This window comes from Zea mays, chromosome 2 (genome assembly GCF_902167145.1).
Source record: "Zea mays cultivar B73 chromosome 2, Zm-B73-REFERENCE-NAM-5.0, whole genome shotgun sequence".
Classification (NCBI taxonomy): domain Eukaryota; kingdom Viridiplantae; phylum Streptophyta; class Magnoliopsida; order Poales; family Poaceae; genus Zea; species Zea mays.
The window spans coordinates 225941151-225958829 of record NC_050097.1 but is presented as its reverse complement, the minus strand read 5'-3'; the positions used below and the strand labels follow the sequence as shown (position 1 = coordinate 225958829).

The 17679-nt window shown below is 43.9% G+C and overlaps 1 protein-coding gene and 1 pseudogene across 2 annotated transcripts in view; one reads left to right on the top strand and one right to left on the bottom strand.

Annotated features, from left to right (window-relative positions):
- LOC100277650 (uncharacterized) overlaps positions 1-1795 on the bottom strand; it is a 29303-nt gene extending 27508 nt beyond the window's left edge. The window contains exon 1 of one of the 2 annotated variants that reach the window (XM_008669484.3): positions 1451-1795. In XM_008669484.3, the coding sequence (XP_008667706.1) occupies positions 1451-1702 (252 nt within the window). In that variant the 5' untranslated portion in view covers positions 1703-1795. 2 annotated transcript variants of the gene reach the window in all.
- Positions 1796-15587: 13792 nt separating this feature from the next.
- LOC109944423 (uncharacterized) lies at positions 15588-16339 on the top strand (annotated as a pseudogene).
- The last annotated feature ends 1340 nt before the right edge of the window (positions 16340-17679 follow it).

Here is a 17679-nt window from a genome sequence, read left to right as displayed (position 1 = left end):
TTGTATAAATGAAACAAAAGCAACAAAACCTCAAGAGATATTATTACTCTATTTCAACCTTGAATTATTTTTAGTAGTTAAAAAACTTGCATTTCGCTACCCTTTATTATTATATTGAAACTACAAGACATGTGGAACAATACGCGTACTTCCCATGACCTTTGGTGGGATAAAAGAACCAAAAGCTATACTTTACAGAAAAAAATGATCAAAAGAACGTAGAAAACCTAGCTTAGCCTAATGATTATACCAACTAACAGGTAAGAAGACATCATGATGCATATAGATTTCCATGCCTGGCTGACTAGATGATTTTTATTTCTTATTCCAAGGACAGAACTCTGGATATCACGTGCATTGGCTGTTGGAGGGTTTGGTTAATCTCCACAGGCATAGAAACGCTGAGGCACTGCCCCTTCCTGTGTTGATGCCAGATTGTTGCACTGGTAACTTTCGGATCAGGATCATGGTAAGAGCACTAGAAAAAAAAAGCTAAAATAGTACAAGATTCGAACTACAATGACACCAAACAACCTCATGAGTACCTGGTACTTATTTTTTTCGAAAGTTATCAGATACTTTTCCATTTGTGCGAAGTAAATTGACCCACAGACAATCCACTGCTATTCTCCATACCAGTACTCCAACAAAAACTCAGCGGTAACCAAAGCAGCTAATTATATTGTCACTCTTTAGTCTTTATGTATGCGACTAACCACAATTCTAAAATCAACATCCACTGAAGCCTCCTCAGCCCAAACAGACTTTTAGAGTGGACGCACTAACCATTTCAACCCAAAAGCTTAAGCTATTAGGAGAAGGTAAGCAATTCACTTATACACTTCAACACCTCAGTCACGTGTGCAGCCAGAGAGAAAAGCACAAACGTGGAAATAAAGGGGTGGAGGCACAAATAAAGCCTCTACCAGGATTTGAACAAAGACCTCTGGCTCTGATACCATGTTAGAGTAAACGTACTAACAGACGCTATTAGGAGAAGGTAGGCAATTCACTTATAAACTTTAATACAGACAACTAAATGAGATATAAGAATGTTGCAGCTAATTTCTAATTTCCATAATTCTTAGATCGACCGAAGTCAAAATTCCACTGAATTTTCAACTAAAAATTAGTTCGAACAAAGCAGCTAGAATCACATACACGACTGTCATTACTGAAAAGAGTAAAGTTTCACTGAATTGCCGCTAGAACCTATCCAGAAACCACAAATTCAACAGTCAAACCAAGAGGTGAATAAGCCAGGCTCTGGCATTGCCAACCTAATCGTTCCCCCAATCAACCCGATCCCCGGACCTCCAGCAACCACCACGCCCACCAGCTTTGAACAAGCACCCCTAAAAACCTGAAAACCCAGCAATCCAACGAAACGCGGCGACTGAAACTAGACATAAGCGGCCGGGAGGGTCTCTGGTCACAAAAAGCCACGCACCTCGAGGACGAAGCTGATGGAGGTGCCGAACCGGAGGCGGCGATCGGGGGGCACGCGTGCGAGGAAATCCGCGACGGCGTCCTCGAGCGGGCGCGAGACGGTGGATACCAGGGCCAGGAGATTAGCGCACTCCTCGTCCCGCAGCGCGCCCATGGGCGCGTAGGTGGATGGCCTCGGGGCCGGGGCCGGGGCCGCCGCCGCCGCAACACTCGGCGTTGAGGTGCCGGCCTCGTCGTCCTTCTTGTCAGACATTGGGGTGCGTGGGAGGCAGGGGTTACGAGACGTCGAATACTCCAATGGATTTTGCCTCGGACGGGCGACTGATTTTTCGGACAAAAAATTAGGTATATGGTTTTGTAAACATAAATTTAGTTAATAGTAGAAAAAAATTTGTATCTAAGGACTAGTTTGGGAACACTATTTTCTAAGTGATTTCTATTGTTCGAAGAGAAAATAAACTAATTTTTCTTAGAAAAATAAAAATCTTCTAGAAAAATGGGGTTTCCAAACTAGCTCTAATAGTATCTTTAAAAGACTCTTTATTTCTGGCTCTCAATTCGATTATCTATTTATCTTTTTATAAAAATTATATTCTATATATATATATATAGTATCTCACTTTAACAGATTATCTATCTAGTTTGTCTAGTCAGGCTAGCTAAATTTGGCTAGTGAGAGACCTAATTTGGAGAGTCCGATAGCTTGCCAAGTCAATAACTAATCTGTTGGAGAGTTATTTTACTGTTAATTAGCCAAAATTTGGTTTGACGAGTCATTTAGCTAGTCTCTTGGAGGTGCTCTAATAAACCATAAAAATTTAGTGACTCTTTATGCCTCTACCTTCGCTGGATATACTGCTTCACTCTATATTCAGTTTGTAGGTTTAACGAGTATGTTGGATTAGTCTACACTTTTTCTATAAAATATATTTTAGAGAGTAGCTAAATCAGTAAATTTGGCTAGTCTTTTTAGCTAATCTCTTAGAGTTGCCATCGTTTGGACGTTTTTCTTCCTATTTTGGTTGAGATTCGCTATTTGTTGTGATTAATGATAAATCAATAATCTATCCTCTAAATCTATCGATAACAGATAGTATGAGTACCCTAATCCAGCTTCAAGATAGAGAATCCATATATATGGATCTACTAGTACGGTTCTCGTGCATTTATACAATATGTAAATTATTCGATAAAATATTAGTGTATAACAATTACATGAGAATGAACAATATATATATTATCATTGACCTCATTATCTCACACTTTTTTGTCAACAACCAATACATCCTTACCCCATTTTTACATCACCTATTCAAACCTTATTACACTATTTAATTTTAGATGATTTCTTTAGATCGGAATAATTCACTCCACCTTTATAATAAAATAGGAACAAAAAAATTCAAATTGTTCGGTCAAACCTACATCCATCCTAATTATTTGGAAAAAATCAACACGAAAAGCAGAGCAATGTGCACTTCCCAAACAAAGCAAATACTGGTGTTGCATGATGTCTGCCGACGTATCTCAATGAAGGGGGTGTTTGGTTGCTCCTGCTAAAGTTTAGCCTAGGACAAATCAAGCGTTTGACTTTTAAATAGGAGTATGAAATATAGACCCAACCAACTGGACTAGATTCGTCTCGTCTTTTAATCTTCGGCTAACAAATTAGTTTTATAATCCGACTACATTTAATACCCGGAACGGAGGTTCAAACATTCGATGGGACAGAGACTAAATTTTAGCGGGGTGTAACCAAACACCCCCGAAGATGGTATGCATGAGGCAGCCAATGATAGAGGTGATGTTGGCGGTGATGTTCTGGAGCAGAAGCTCCTCAATGGCACGACACACACGAGCAATAGAGTCACGGTCCTTGCTGCACGACATGGATGGCTACAAATTATTATATATTTTATATTAAGAACAAAAGGGGTGAACATATCTTAGTCACAGGCAACAGAAACTCGCTCTATTATGGATATTACTCCCTCCGTTTCTTTTTATTAGTCGCTGTTGCACTATCCAGCGACTAATAAAAAGAAACGGAGGGAGTACATCCTAAGCACGATGAGATATCGCAATTTCGTCCCAGTAGCTACATGAAACATCGAATTTTAAGGAATATGTTCACACACTAATAATTGTACTATTGGAAAAGAATGTTGGCCTATAAAAATAGATAGCAAAAAGAAAATGACAAACGTTGGCTTAAACAAAAGATATTCAAGAGTGTAATGTCCTGCAAAATACAAGTGGATTGGTGGTTGTGAGATATATATGGTCAACTCCTCCTAATGCAAGCAACGTCACTTTTGAGATGAAGAATACTACCTAGATGACATAAGAACAATTTTTGACAAGAGTGGTGCTGAAATTTTTATAATTGAGATGACAGATTACATAAGAGCAAACGAGGCACACCTGTGAAAATGAAAAAAAACAAAAGATATATCTTCTGAGTTCCTATGTTTATCGAATTTGTTGGCGCCGATTTTGTCACCAAACACTAGGGGTGTACCGCTTGTCGGTGCCCTCTGCGGCGACGCGGACGGTCCGTGGCTCTGGGCCGGACGATCTGTGTTGATACTTAATTTCAATTCCCCTAAAGGTATCGAAAATCAAGGCAACACAATTTAGATATAAGGACCTTCGTCCTTTGATATGACACTACTTCGGAGTGTTAGAAGGAAGGACGAAAGTTTTTAAAAGAAGCATAATAAAATATTATGAAAAGACAATGTGGAACTTTATATAAAACTCATCTCATATGCCTTGGCACTTTATTTTATCTCTCCTGGTATCAAACAAATTTACAAGCATACACTCGGCTCCTTAATACAGGATAGAAAGAACGTTCTTTGAAGGCTAAACAACATGAAGTGATGACCCTTGAAAAGGGTACCTTATGCAGAGCAATGTTCACCTATTTATAGGGAAGACGAACCGCTTTCGTACAAAATTGTAATCATGCCCTTCAAATTTTAGACACATTGTTTACAAATGACATCAGGGCAACAATTTATTTTCTCCTTTCTTGGCTATGTGGGTTTTGGCCTCCGTAGTGTGGAAGCTTCTCCGCTGGTTTGCATTCGAAGTTCTTCTTCGTTGCCGAGGCTACCGACGTCGGCTCGCACCTTCACTACTTGTGTACACAGGCTAAGCTTCTTTATATATTGCTTCGGTCGAAGGTTAGCTTCGTCCGTCAATAGAAGTGTACCTGAAACACACTTGTTTGTGCCAAAGTGAAGGTTGAATGAGGATCTTCGGCATAATAGGCCCCAACAGTAGCCCCTTGCGGGATGAGTCCGTTCCTTGGTAACGAGCTTAGATCGCAAAAAATAGAATTGAGAGGCTTATGCTGAATATCCTAAAAACACTTTCCTGAAGCTTATTATGAAGAAGTTATATCAATTTAATAAAAACAAGTGGTCTGGGAGTTAAACAAGCGGGGAGAAGCTGAAGGTAATGCGCGGGAACATTTTCAGCGACTCGCACCACTTCGTGCTCATTTCTTAGTATAAAGCGGTCGAGCGGGTGAGTGTGGATCATATTTACTGCCCTCAACTACCTGCTGCCAAAACTTATGTGCCTCTGAAGCTTCCCATCCACCGCTACTTTGGAAACCAGCTTCGGTTAAGTCATCATTTTAGATAACTTTTCAGTTCACTCATATGGCTAGGATTTGGACCATCACAAAGCTGATCACACCTACCTCTTCGGAGGCACGACAAGATACCCTGCCTATCTCTGAAGACATGAGGGCTTCGCCATCATCAAGACCTACTCCGGAATTTCCGAAGGACAAACCTTCGAAGCCAAGCTATATTGAAATTGGTCGTTCCACTTTGAGGGAAAAGGATCTGCAATCTATGAAGAGACTTGGTTATTTCAATAGTAGAGTTAATGTGCGCCTCCCTAGGGATGAGGCGACCCCGATGCCGGGAAAGGATGAGGTGTACAAGATGATTGCAAATATATTTCAGCGTTATGAGGTGTACATGCATCAATTGACTCCAAATGCCATAGTTCGCCTTAGTGTTTTCATTTGGGTTGTACGAAGCCAGGAGGGTCGTACATATGATGATGCTTTCTACAGGGTGCATGATTTGCGCTATAAAACAAAGGCCAAGGGTCAGACAGGCCTTCACAATAACTTCAGATGTTATAACTTCTCGTATCATAAGGATACAGCTTGGTCGGTTCTCGCATATCGAACCAAGTGGCATGGAGACTGGACAAAAGAGTGATTTTACGTCGAAGTTGACTCCGAACAACGCGAGGACTTCAAAGGTGTGCCCATGAGTCCTTTAAGGATTAGCTTCGGTCTAAAATGACCAAAGTGCAAACTAAACAAGGCTGCTGAAGAGTGCTATGAAGACTGTAATACGGTTGTTAAGAAAATTGGATCTCAAGATTTGATTTAGAAGGCACTTGCTTATAATAGTTATCTAACTTGGACTAGGTTGAAGACTTGAAGCTGTCAAAGGAGGTGAAGTCAAAGGATGAAGGAGTTGTTACTCTATCTTTTAGTTTTAAGGAACAATCTTCGTACAAAGCTCCTTTGGCTGAATGGCTTAGGTTTATAGGGGAAAAGTGCAATGAAATCTATGGAAACTTCTTACCAGGGAACACAAAGATATGTCCTCTATCTCTAGAGGTAGAGGGAAGCTTCGTCTTAATAGGATCATGGATGACATTGGTTTTGAGTATCCAGATTATGAATATCCTGCTATCAATACTAGAGAAGAGAAAAAAGATTACCAAGAGTGTTGGGAAGAGTTCGAAGAAAACTGCTGAAGCTGATACAAAAAATGATGAGTCAGAGGGTGACAAAGAACCATCTTTGGGCCCGGAAAAGAAGAAAGTGAAAACTTCAAAAGTTCTACTACTAGGGAAGACCAAGGAGAGAGTGCTACAATGACTTCTTAGGGTTGTACACGGATTCTCGAGGTAATGACATAACCATTGCCATTCTCCCTTCTAAGTCCCTTAGGATCGATACTGGCTCAGTTTATGCTAACTACTAAGGAAACTGACGAAGGAGACCATTCCTCGAAGATTAAAAATACTTCATCTGAGGAAGAAGTAGAGAGCCCACAAATTTTGGGTCTTAGAGGCGCTGCCTTCGTAGGCTCAACATCCTCCGAAGAAGACAAGAAAAAGACCACCAAAGGAGGCGGATCTTCAGGGCATGAAAAGGCGGAGAGAGAGACCTAAAAAGGTTGAGCCATGTTCTTGAGAAAGATGTAGACGAAGCTACTCATACTACGGGTGAAGAAGTAGATGATCTTGGTTTTTTATGCATCTTGGTGGGGGCGAACTTGTTGACAAAGAAGATTTGGAAATAGAAAACAAAGGTGAAGCTATGGGGTATGGGTCTGGGGCTTTGCTCTTCGGGTGAGGAGAACAAATGCTGATGTGCATACCTGATCCTGATGAATCAAAGATTGTAACAAATGTCACTCAAAGCATTGGATTTCAGACGTTAAAAAATGGTTGAGCCAAGTTAAAAAGAGAAAAAAATCTCATAGTTTGGCTTATACTAGCATCAAGGTAAGAGAAATTATTTTGTTCTGATGCAGCTTCGGAGAAAGTGTATTTTAACTTAGACTGTTTATCTTCGTAATGCAGGGGTTAACGTTGAGCAAAGCTCTAAGAATTCAGCAAGAAAAAGAAGATGATGAGATATTGTCGGTGTTCGGACTAAGGGTCCTAACCAACTAGTAAATAATGTCACGTGCCCAGAATCTAGATGGTGTGCGAGTTGACACAAGTAGTTTATCCTGGTTCGGGCAATGCAAAGCCCTACTTCCAGCAGGGGGATGAGACTTATATTACTCGCACCTGAGTGCCTGCAGTAGGGATTACAAGCACAACGGGAAAGGGGAAGTCCCCAGGTCCCTGGAACTGATTGAGGCAAGTGCTAATATCCTAAGACTTAGTGGGAAATGACTGAGTATTTGCATGTGTGTCCGCTTGCCATTTGGAAGAACTACACTGCCCTATTTATACACCTAGAAGATGTATGTTGTGAAGCCGTAGGTCTTCGTATTCCAAGGGGAGATGTTTTGGCGTCCTGTGATTGATATGACGATGCACTGCATTGATGACTTGCCTGCTGATTTCCTGCTAAGAACCGATGTAGAGACCGAGGGGTTGGTTGTACGTCTGAGCCCCTAGGGGAGGGTTTCCCATACCGTAGTTGTTGTAACAACACCGTGGTATGGGTAAAAGCCTGCTTACAGGGTGTGTCAGCGTCCCTGTGCTGGGTGACGTCGTTGCGTTTATCGAGGTCAGAGCCCTGCTCGGGCGAGGCGGAAGTCTTCTCGAGGCGTTGGTTTAGACATCCCTAACTTGTGCCACAGTCGACGGAGTGGCCGCCCGCGGGATTCACAGTGGAGTAGGTAGCCGAGTCCGAGCTCGGCGAGGTGGAGAAATCACCCAAGGCCAAACTTAGTATCGGGTGAGGCAGAAGTTCGCACCCGAGGACGAACTTAGCGTTGGGCGAGGCAGAAGTTTGCGCCCGAGGTCCGGACTCAGCGTCAGGCGAGGTGGAGATTTGCGCCTGAGGGCCGGTCTGCTTCTCCCATTGTATTAGATGTCCCATTGGAGGGATGGCAGGCGGCGTGCATGTACTGTAGCGGGGTGTAATCATGCTGTTGTGCCCGGACGCGGCTGCTGTCTTGTTAGCCACTATGCTCCTGTACCGCGGCGTGGGGTAGGCGTGTACATTAAATGTGAGTGTTCCCCACCAGTTTTTGGGCGCCTTTGTCTTATCTCCCTGGGATCAGCTCAGGAGAGACATACGGAGCAGTGGTGGCTTCGGGCGGGGCGTAGATTTGCCTGAGGTTGGAGACCCTCGGGGAGATGCCTCGGGTTAGGAGGTATCTCGGTTGCTTCCCTTCGGGGGTTTATGTTTTGTATCTTTTGCGAAAGATATAAATCCGAAAGATATAAAATTCGTATCTTTTGCGTTTTAACTCCAATTTTAGTCGTTTTCGAACCTACGGTCTCATAGCTTTTGATCACTCGTTTTCAATTGGTGTGACTTAAAAACAAGGCAACACAATGATAAGCATTAAGGACCTTCGTCCTTGAAAGCATTATCTTTTTTAAAGATAATGATTCCTAGACGAAGGTGAATGGAGATGTTTAACTTCAATCATAAGACAATCCTCCTTTGAAGGTTGTTTATGATCGAAGATTAATGATAGGACAATAGTATTCATATTTAATAAATAAATAATAAGGGATGAACCCTTCTTTTCATCACTTTTTATGTTGATAAAATCATACTTCGGACAATATAACAACATTTGTACCTTCGGCTCCGCGCGAAGGGAAATACAAGGATGACCTTCGAAAAGTGGACAACCGAGGTAGTGTCTCAAGCTCTCTTGAATAACTCTTTCCAATGTTCAGGTGAACAGTACATTGGTACTGTTCATCTATTTATAGGTTTGGGACACCGCCCAGGTGAAATTACAATTGTACCATCCATCTCTATACATTTGTTTTAATACAAGTATTAAGGATAAACTTGTCTTTCTACTCTTGAACTGGTTTGTTGTGATAGCTTCGAAACTAGCTTAAGCCGAAGCTGTGATTACGATAATTGCCAAAGTTTTGTTGTGTCCCTCGCGTTCCTCGCTTCGTTATTCTATCTTTGGCATTTGGTCTTGCAACATTCATGTTAGATGAATCGAAGCAGTTAGTTCATTTTGAGGACCTTGGGCAAAGAGAGGGACCCCAATAGTAGCCCTTCATGGTGCTAGATCGTTTTTTCATAACGAGCTCAATCTGCGAAACATACAAAGGCATCTGAGTACTAAAGGTCCGAAAAACACCTTATCTGAGCTTGTTATTAAAAAAACGAATAAAAAAGTTGTAGACTTCATTGGTCCACCGATCAGGCGGTGTGACTGGCACGATGGTTCGCCTTCTCCGCCTGCAAGGCTATAAAAACAAATTGGTTGGTGTTAGGTTTTTACAGCCGCATCATTGTGCTGCCAAAAAAATTTACTGCAGCCGAAGGTGTTTTCATTCTTCTCAGTTTTTGACTGTGCTTCGTCTTTAGTGACTTTCAAATTCTCAGTTCAGCTTCGACTCAAGGCTGCAATGGCTAGATTTAAAGCCACTGCCAGGTTGACGAATGAAGGCAGGGAAATAGATACAGCTGATACGGCTCCTATGTCAGAAATCATGAAGGATTCTGGGATGATTTCTCAGAGGAAAGAGAAGGATGCTCCAAAGAAGAACATTTCTGATGTCGAAGGTAATACCGATGGAGACGACGCCGAAGATGATGCAGGTATCTTAAGTCCAAGCAAACCCAGTCACATTGAATTTGGCAAATCCACTGTGAAACCTGATGATTTGGTTTTAATGAATCAGCTTGGTTATGTTGGAAAGAACGATGATGACTTGGTGAGATTCGCAGGTGATGAAATTATTCTAGAGTCGAAAGATGATGAGGTAGTGTGTTCAAGAGCTTCTTCCGCGCAGGGCTTCGATTCCCATTGTATGAGATGATTGCTGAAGTATTAAAAAGGTTTGAGATATATCTTCATCATCTGATGCCAAATGCGATAGTGAGACTTAGTGCTTATATTTGGGCTCTCCAAAGCCAGGGCATGAGCGCAAATGTCGAAGGCCTCTGTCGAGTCCACGAGCTACATTATCAAACAAAGGCTAGGGCAGATGAGCTTCACAAGAACTTTGGGTGTTACAAGTTTGCATATCGGAAAGATACTAAGGCTACTGTAATCGGATATCGTACAAAATGGCCTATTGGCTGGACAAGCGAATGGTTCTATATGAAGGCTAATAGCAAAGGGAGGGAGAAGGTCAAGAACATGGTGATGAGTCCTATGTGGCTAAGCTTAGGCATGAAGAGGCATTTATGTTTTATGAAGATAGACTCCCCATGCCAACATGCCAACTAGTTGAAGTTCACTTTAGAGTTGTGGCAGAGCAGATCAGCACTTGAGACTTGGTCCAAGAATATTTAGCCAATAGGGTTTTCCCAATGCTGAGTGGGCAGGGAATGCCGAAGCTTAAAGGCAAAGGAAACAAGTTTGAACTTGTGAGACTACCGTACCGCTTTAGACTCCAAGATACCTTCAGCGGTCCCTATGCCGAGTGGCTGGAAGTGATTGAAACAATGTGCAACGAAATTCTTGGCAATTATACAAAGAAAGAAGACCAATTGATGACTGTCGCCTTCGGCACCCGAGAAAACCGAAGGTTGAATCAGGTTATGGACGCATTGGGCTTTGGGTACCCAGATTATAAAAAAAAATTAGGAAGAAGATGGTGGGATGAAGAGGAAAAGGGTTGTAAGCATCTTGAAAAGGCAGGCCATGAGGTCCATTCAAGAAGATAAGAAAAAGACACTTTCAAAGAAATGAAAGATTTCTAGCAAAGCTGAAACTTCTAAGTCAGGGCCAAAATCACCAACCCTTAAAAACAAAAATCTTCGGAAGTGAGCTGTATTTAGAAGAAGGTGCCTGCTCCCTCGAAGCAGGTCCCTGAAACTCCTTCGACGTCCTCCATTGATGTCACAGAGATCTTGGAGGTAATGACTCAACCCTTGCCCTTTGCTATGCTAAGACCTTTGGGATTAGACCTAACTAGTTTATTACAACAAAGGGAGAAAGATGTTAAGAAAGATGCTGAAGAAGGAACTAGAAAAGATCCTACGAGGGCTAGGGTAGAAGAAAATGTTCAGAAAAACAATGTATGATGGCTGTTATGCAGGCTGTGCACAAAACTCCCCCGCTGGGAGCAAAGAAAAAGGCCGCTCCTTTTAAAACTGATGAAGCTGCTGAAGCTGCACATGAAGTCGAGAATAGCGAAGGCCTACTCGGGACCACCCTATCGGAGATTGATAGGATTATAGATGGTGTGGTGCCCGAGAAGGGGACTGACGAAGCGGTTGCTGCCAAAACTTCGGCTTCGAAGATGAAGAATATTGAGGAAGCTTCTTCAGAGAGCAGGACCTTTGATTTAAGGCACTTGGGTGGCCAACAGTTGTCTGAAAATGATATGTCTGGGTTGAGAGAATTCGCTATAGCAGGCGGCTACTAGCCTGGATCCATCCTCTTTGGTGGCATGGACGAAGAGATACTAGGATGTATTCCTGATCGCACCGAAGCAAAAATTGTTATCACTTTGTCAGAGTATTGGATTTCCGAAGCTAGAGAGAGAACTCAGCTGGTACCAAAAGCAACATATCACCGGTAGCCTAGTGTATTCGAATTTTAAGGTACAAACTTTGTTATTCTTCCCTAATTTACTATTGCTTTTAAATTTTAGTAGACAAAATCTTATGTGTCTTCAGAATTATGATATACTTTTCTGCTGAGAAAGGCTCTGAAGCTGCAACAGGAAGGTGAAGACTGAAATAATGAATTTATAATTTATGACCTTGAGAAAAAGGTTAAAAATCTTGAAGATTTGTTGAAGGAGAAGGTTTCTAAATCGGTCGAAGCAAATCATTTTGAAGCTCGCCTGCGAAACGAGAAACAAGATATCTAGATTGTAGAACAAAACAAATAACTTGAACAATTGAGCAAAGAGTTTGAAAAAGCTAAATCAAATTTTCGAGATGATATGAACCGTCTAAACCATGAAGCCGAAGCTTTGAAAATGAAAGTCAAAACTGAACCTGAAAAGAATACTAAATTATCCGAAGCTTTGAAAATTCTTCGAGATACATGCTTCAGTTTTTAACCTGATGTTCCTCGCGGTTGCGGGAGATTTTTTAACTCTGTCGGAGCAGCTTTGGAAGAGGCTAAGCACTCACCTGACAATATTCCTAAGGCACTGGAATGGATTGAAAAGGAAGTCGAAGTTTTTGACGAAGTTATGGTAGGACACGGTGATTTTTGTGCGCTAGTCGCTTCTCGAGGCACTGCTGCTATCTTTGCAAAGGATGGGTGCAATCAATTGAAGACCATTAACAAACTGAAAGTCGCATAGAGGGGGGGTGAATAGGCGAAATCTGAAAATTATAAACTTAAGCACACACTACAAGCCGGGGTTAGCGTTAGAAATAAATCCGAGTCCGAAAAAAGGGGAAAACAAATCAACCAAGAAATAAAGCAGATGAACACGGTGATTTGTTTTATCGAGGTTCAGTTCCAAAGAACCTAGTCCCCATTGAGGTGGGCACAAAGACCGGGTCTCTTTCAACCCTTTCCCTCTCTCAAACGGTCACCTGGACCGAGTGAGCTTTCTCCTTAATCAAACGGGTCACTTAGACCCCACAAGGGCCACCACACACTTGGTGTCTCTTGCTTTGATTACAATTCACTTGGGAACAAGAATGAGGAAGGAAGAAAGCGATCCAAGAAATAATAGCACAAAGAACACGAACAAACTCTCTCTTAAGTCACTAGGTGAGTGGAATGTATTTGGGACTTAGAGAGGCTTTGATTCTATTGAAAATGTGTCTTGGAGTGAATGCACTAGCTCTTGCATTGGATGTGAAGTGCTGGAAACTTGGACGCTTGGAGTGGTGGTGGTTGGGGGTATTTATAGCCCTAAACCACCAAACAACAGTTGGGGCAGGCTGCTGTCGATGGGCGCACCGGACAGTCCGGTGCGCCAGCCACGTCACCCAATCCTTAGGGTTTGGGAGCTTCTGACCGTTGGAGGCTTTGTCCTTTAATGGCACCGGACAGTCCCGTGTCGGACCGGATAGTCACTGTTCACTGTCCGGTACGCCTTTGACGACTGCTCTGACTTCTGCGTGCACTGTTCGCGCACTGTAGAGTTGCAGGGTGCCGTTGCAGTCGACCGTTGCGATGGATAGCCGTTACTCTGCTGGTGCACCGGACAGTCCGGTGAATTATAGTGGAGCGCGTTGGCGAAAACCCGAGAGTGGCTGGTTTGGGATTGTACGGTCCTAGTGCACTAGACACTGCCCGGTGGCACACCGGACAGTCTGGTGCGCCAGACCAGGGCACACTCGGTTTCTTGCTCCTTTGTATTTGAACCCTTTCTTCAATCTTTTATTGGTTTGTGTTGAACCTTTATGCACCTGTAGATCATATACTCTAGAGCAAACTAGTTAGTCCAATATTTGTGTTGGGCATTCAACCACCAAATATAATACTAGGAAAAGATTAACCCTATTTCCCTTTCACAAACCTACCTTCAACATTTCTTCGTCTGACCTAAGCGAAATACCCAGCGAAGCCAGATGCGTGGGTAACAGATTTGTTACCCAGATTTGGACGAAGGGTGGACGCGAAGTCGTCGAAGACGAAGCACAGGCGCTACTTGACGAGGTATACTAAAAAAATTCTGCTCATTTTCTCCTACCTGCTCTCTATTTATTATTGCTCAGTATTGATGCGATGTTACTTGCAGGCTGACGTCGGTGAAGAGGGATGAGTCGAAGCTGAAGTTCATGAAGAGATTGTAACACCCAGGTGTTTATATTCCGCTCGACAACGAGTACGGATTTAAGCACGTGATCAGTGGATAAAACGGATGCTCAATTTTAATCATCTTTGCCTATTGCGATTTTAATATCGCATCTGTTCCGTCTGTCGTGAGTGCGACATCGTTTTTATTTTCATCTATTTGGGCTCGCCCTAAATTTTCGTGCTGTTTGGAACATAATTGTTCTGAAAATCGGTGCGTCCGATGATTATTTAAAATTCATCGCTCGCGCGAATACAGAATTCGGAAGCTCGACTCATTTGGATGATTTTATCTCGGACAAATTCATTTGAACTCGATGACTAAAATATTCGGGGCGAAATAATTGGGATCACGCGTCATCTGAGTGAAATCGTGCGCGCGAATATGATTCAATTTATTCGTTCGCACGCTGTTTTGACGACGAAATCGCGTATACATTAGCGGCTCAGGTTTCAGCTAATTTCGGTCGAATCACGCAGAGCAGATTAAAATAGTGAAGCCGAACTCGTGTCGATCTGGTCCGTTTACATCATGGCCGGAATAGTCACGAAAATTATCTAAACGAATTTTAGTCAGAATCGTAAACCTCGGATGTTCCGTTTCAGGATTCGTTAATGTGCGTAGTCAATTGTCGTATCACACATCGACTCTTTGTTCATCGCTAAATCAAAACCGTGACAGTCTATCCGGGAATTATAATTGAGATCCGATTACCACGCCAGTTACTCGTGACCATGGAATCATGTGTTCTGACCGCAGGTAAATTTATCAGATTTCAAATCGAACCGAACTATGTCGCAAGTATTGTCGACCATTTTGTTATCGCTAGAAATCGTGATCAAATATCGATAATTTTATTTATAAAATAAAAAAGAGAAAATATCATGTCTTCTCTATCCGGACGCCGCCCTACCCTGCTGATTTTTTTCAGCACCGCCCCTGGGATTCTTCAAATATCCTGTCGTGCTCTCTCTCTTCTCTGCTCCTCTCGCTCCCTGACGAGCTCCCATGGCGTCCTGCTGGGCTTCTCCAGCCGCGCCCCTGCTTCCCCTCCCTTCCTCCTCCAGCTCGGCGCACATCTCCCATGGCAGCCCCCTCACGGCGCTCCTCTCTGCTAAGCTTTATCCCAGCCGCGATGCCCCCTGTACGGTGCTCCTCCCTGCTCGAGCGCACGCCCAGCACCCTGGAATCCCGGATCTCGCGCGCGCCCCTGGTCCGAGCTCCCCTGCTGGCGCGCCAATCTCCCTCCTCGTCGCGCGTCTGGGTGCCTACGCGCCCCTAGAATTTCCTCACCGTGTGTCGCTGCTACATGGCCAGCTCCCTAAGCTTGATTCCTCGCTTCTTTGTTCTCTCTTGCGCGCACGCGGTCGCTCCAACTTGGATTCCCCTCTTCCATGGACGCGTGTGCCTGGCTCCTGTTTTCCTCGACCGCGCGCCCTCCTTCCTGCTCGGCTCCCATGGACGGCTCCCTCCCATGGCACTCGGTCGAGTTCCGCCACGTGCCCGGATTTCCTTCCTTCCATTCATAGCTCCCTGGCCGTCTCCCTCCCCAAGCTCCGAGTCCCTCCAGTACTCCTCTGCGCCGCGCTCTACTCGCGAAGTTCCTTCGCGGCGTTCATCTCCCTGCTCAGCTCGCTGCGCCGAACTGCCCAGCACCTCTTTGCTCCTTTCGTTCCTAGCGCGTCGACTTGAGCTTGCCGATGATGCTTTGGCTGGTCGTCCCTGCTCCCTGCTCGCCAGCATTTGGCCTCTACTCTAGCTCGCAGTCGCTGCGTTGCCGAATCCCTGACCGTCGTGCCCTGCATGCTTTCCTCTGCCGCGCGCTTGTCGGGCTATGCGTTGCTAGGATCCGAAGCGCCGTCCTTCGTTTGGACAGCAACAGCGTGCGCAAAAGCTTTGTTGATGCTGTTGGAGGCTTCTCGACGAAATATCTAGCAATGGGTTGAAGCTCCAGTGCATCGCCGTCGTTTCCCTATGTCCGACGTCGTGCCTTCTTTGTGCCGGTCGTCGTCTCCGAGCCGATTCTTGGCTGTCGCAGTATTTTTAGTTATCCGGCTGCGTCGGTAGTTGTCATGCGTGTCTGTTGCCGTGAACTCGCCCTGGTGCCCACTCTGTCCCTGGTCCGTGCTTCCTTCAGCTCGGCCAGGCGGGGCATCGTTCCATGTTGTGTTCGCGCAGTTTCCTGCTCGCCAGCGCGTCCCCTCGGCTCGCTTGGCCTTAATTCTCATCGCGTCGTCGATTCCGCCGGTTAGCGTCGTTCGTCATCGCATCGAGTGTGCAGCTCTATATATGCCACCCTCCTATATCGTCGTCGAAGCTGTCATCCCCTGCTCTACCCCCACCTCACCAGCTCGCTCCAAACACGATCTCGTCGTCGTTCCGCGTGTCAGCAAGAAATCCCAAGAATCGGGTGAAGACGGAGCCAGCAGCATGGCATTCACCAAGTGCGTGACAAAAGCTCGGACATCCTGCGCGACTCATGTTCGGTTTGTCAAAATTATTCAGTCGAGGAAAAGATCTTCAGCAATTGATTATCGAAGAAAAGAAGGCCCCTGGATGACGTCGACCGGAACCCGTAGTCGTGCTTGCGACTATCGCGTCGAATTAGTCAGGGTAAGTAAATTTGTTATTCGTGTTAGTGGATTGGTGGATGGTTTTACTAGGTTTAATATTTATTAGATTGCCTGAGTCGTTTTAGTAATTTGGTCGATGTCGTAGGATGAAAAAGATCTCAATAAGTCTCAGTGTTTGCGGGATTGTAGGTGTTAAAAATGGGAAGTTATATTAATATATATGATACACATGTTAATCTGTAAATTAAGTAATTAAGATACACAGTTTAAAGAATGAATAAAAAGCTAGGAATAAAAATAGATATTCTAGTGTTGTTATGTCAATTTGGTTAATAGATGTAGTCGATGCCCTGCTGTGATATCCATGATGCTTAATGCTTGGTTTTAAAGTGTTTTCACCCTTTTTAGTGTAGATTATCTATATTATACTCGTTATACTGGTGCTCATACATGTGCATCGTGCATCTCATGAGGTACGATAAAAAATCGCGTGATGCGGAAGATGAGCCAAGTAGACCCCAAGCGCGGGCTAATCCGTAGGATGATGCTGATGAACGAACCAGAAGATGGATAATCTGAACGAGTGCCAAGCCAAAGGATGATCGCCAAGTGGTCGCCACTTAACAACACTAACCTAGTGTTATTCAGGCAAGCCCCGGTGCATTTGCCACCTCCTTGATGTTTTAAAATATTTATCACCTTGTTTGATGCATTAGGTGATAGGAGTTGTGTGCTAAACCGTTGATGCATTTCCCTCCTTGAAAATTGATTTCCCTTCCTTGATATCCGTTTTGAAAAGAATTTTATGATGCTTAGCCTTGCTTTAGCATACAAAAATGTTTTGTTTTAAAACAAAGGTGATGCTTCAGTGGGTGGGAATGTTTTCAAAAATAAAACTTGATGGTGGATCTGTCAAAGGCCTTGATGGGTTCAACATCGGAAAATATGTACCTCTGCCAAGTACCAGACTTTGGGTTGAAAATAATAAAGCTGAGACCGGGCGGTTGACTTGCACGAGAAGGGAGTCTCGGTGTAGTGTCTCCGTCTGAGTCGATTAAGGACCGTGCCGATGTAGGCTTGATGATCGAGGACCCTTTAACTAGTCTAGAGATGGCAACGGGTACAAACCCGCTGGGTTTTGCTATCCCAAACCCGTACCCGTGAAAAATATTTACACCCATTAAAAAACCCGTACCTATGACGGGTTTAAAATTTTGCC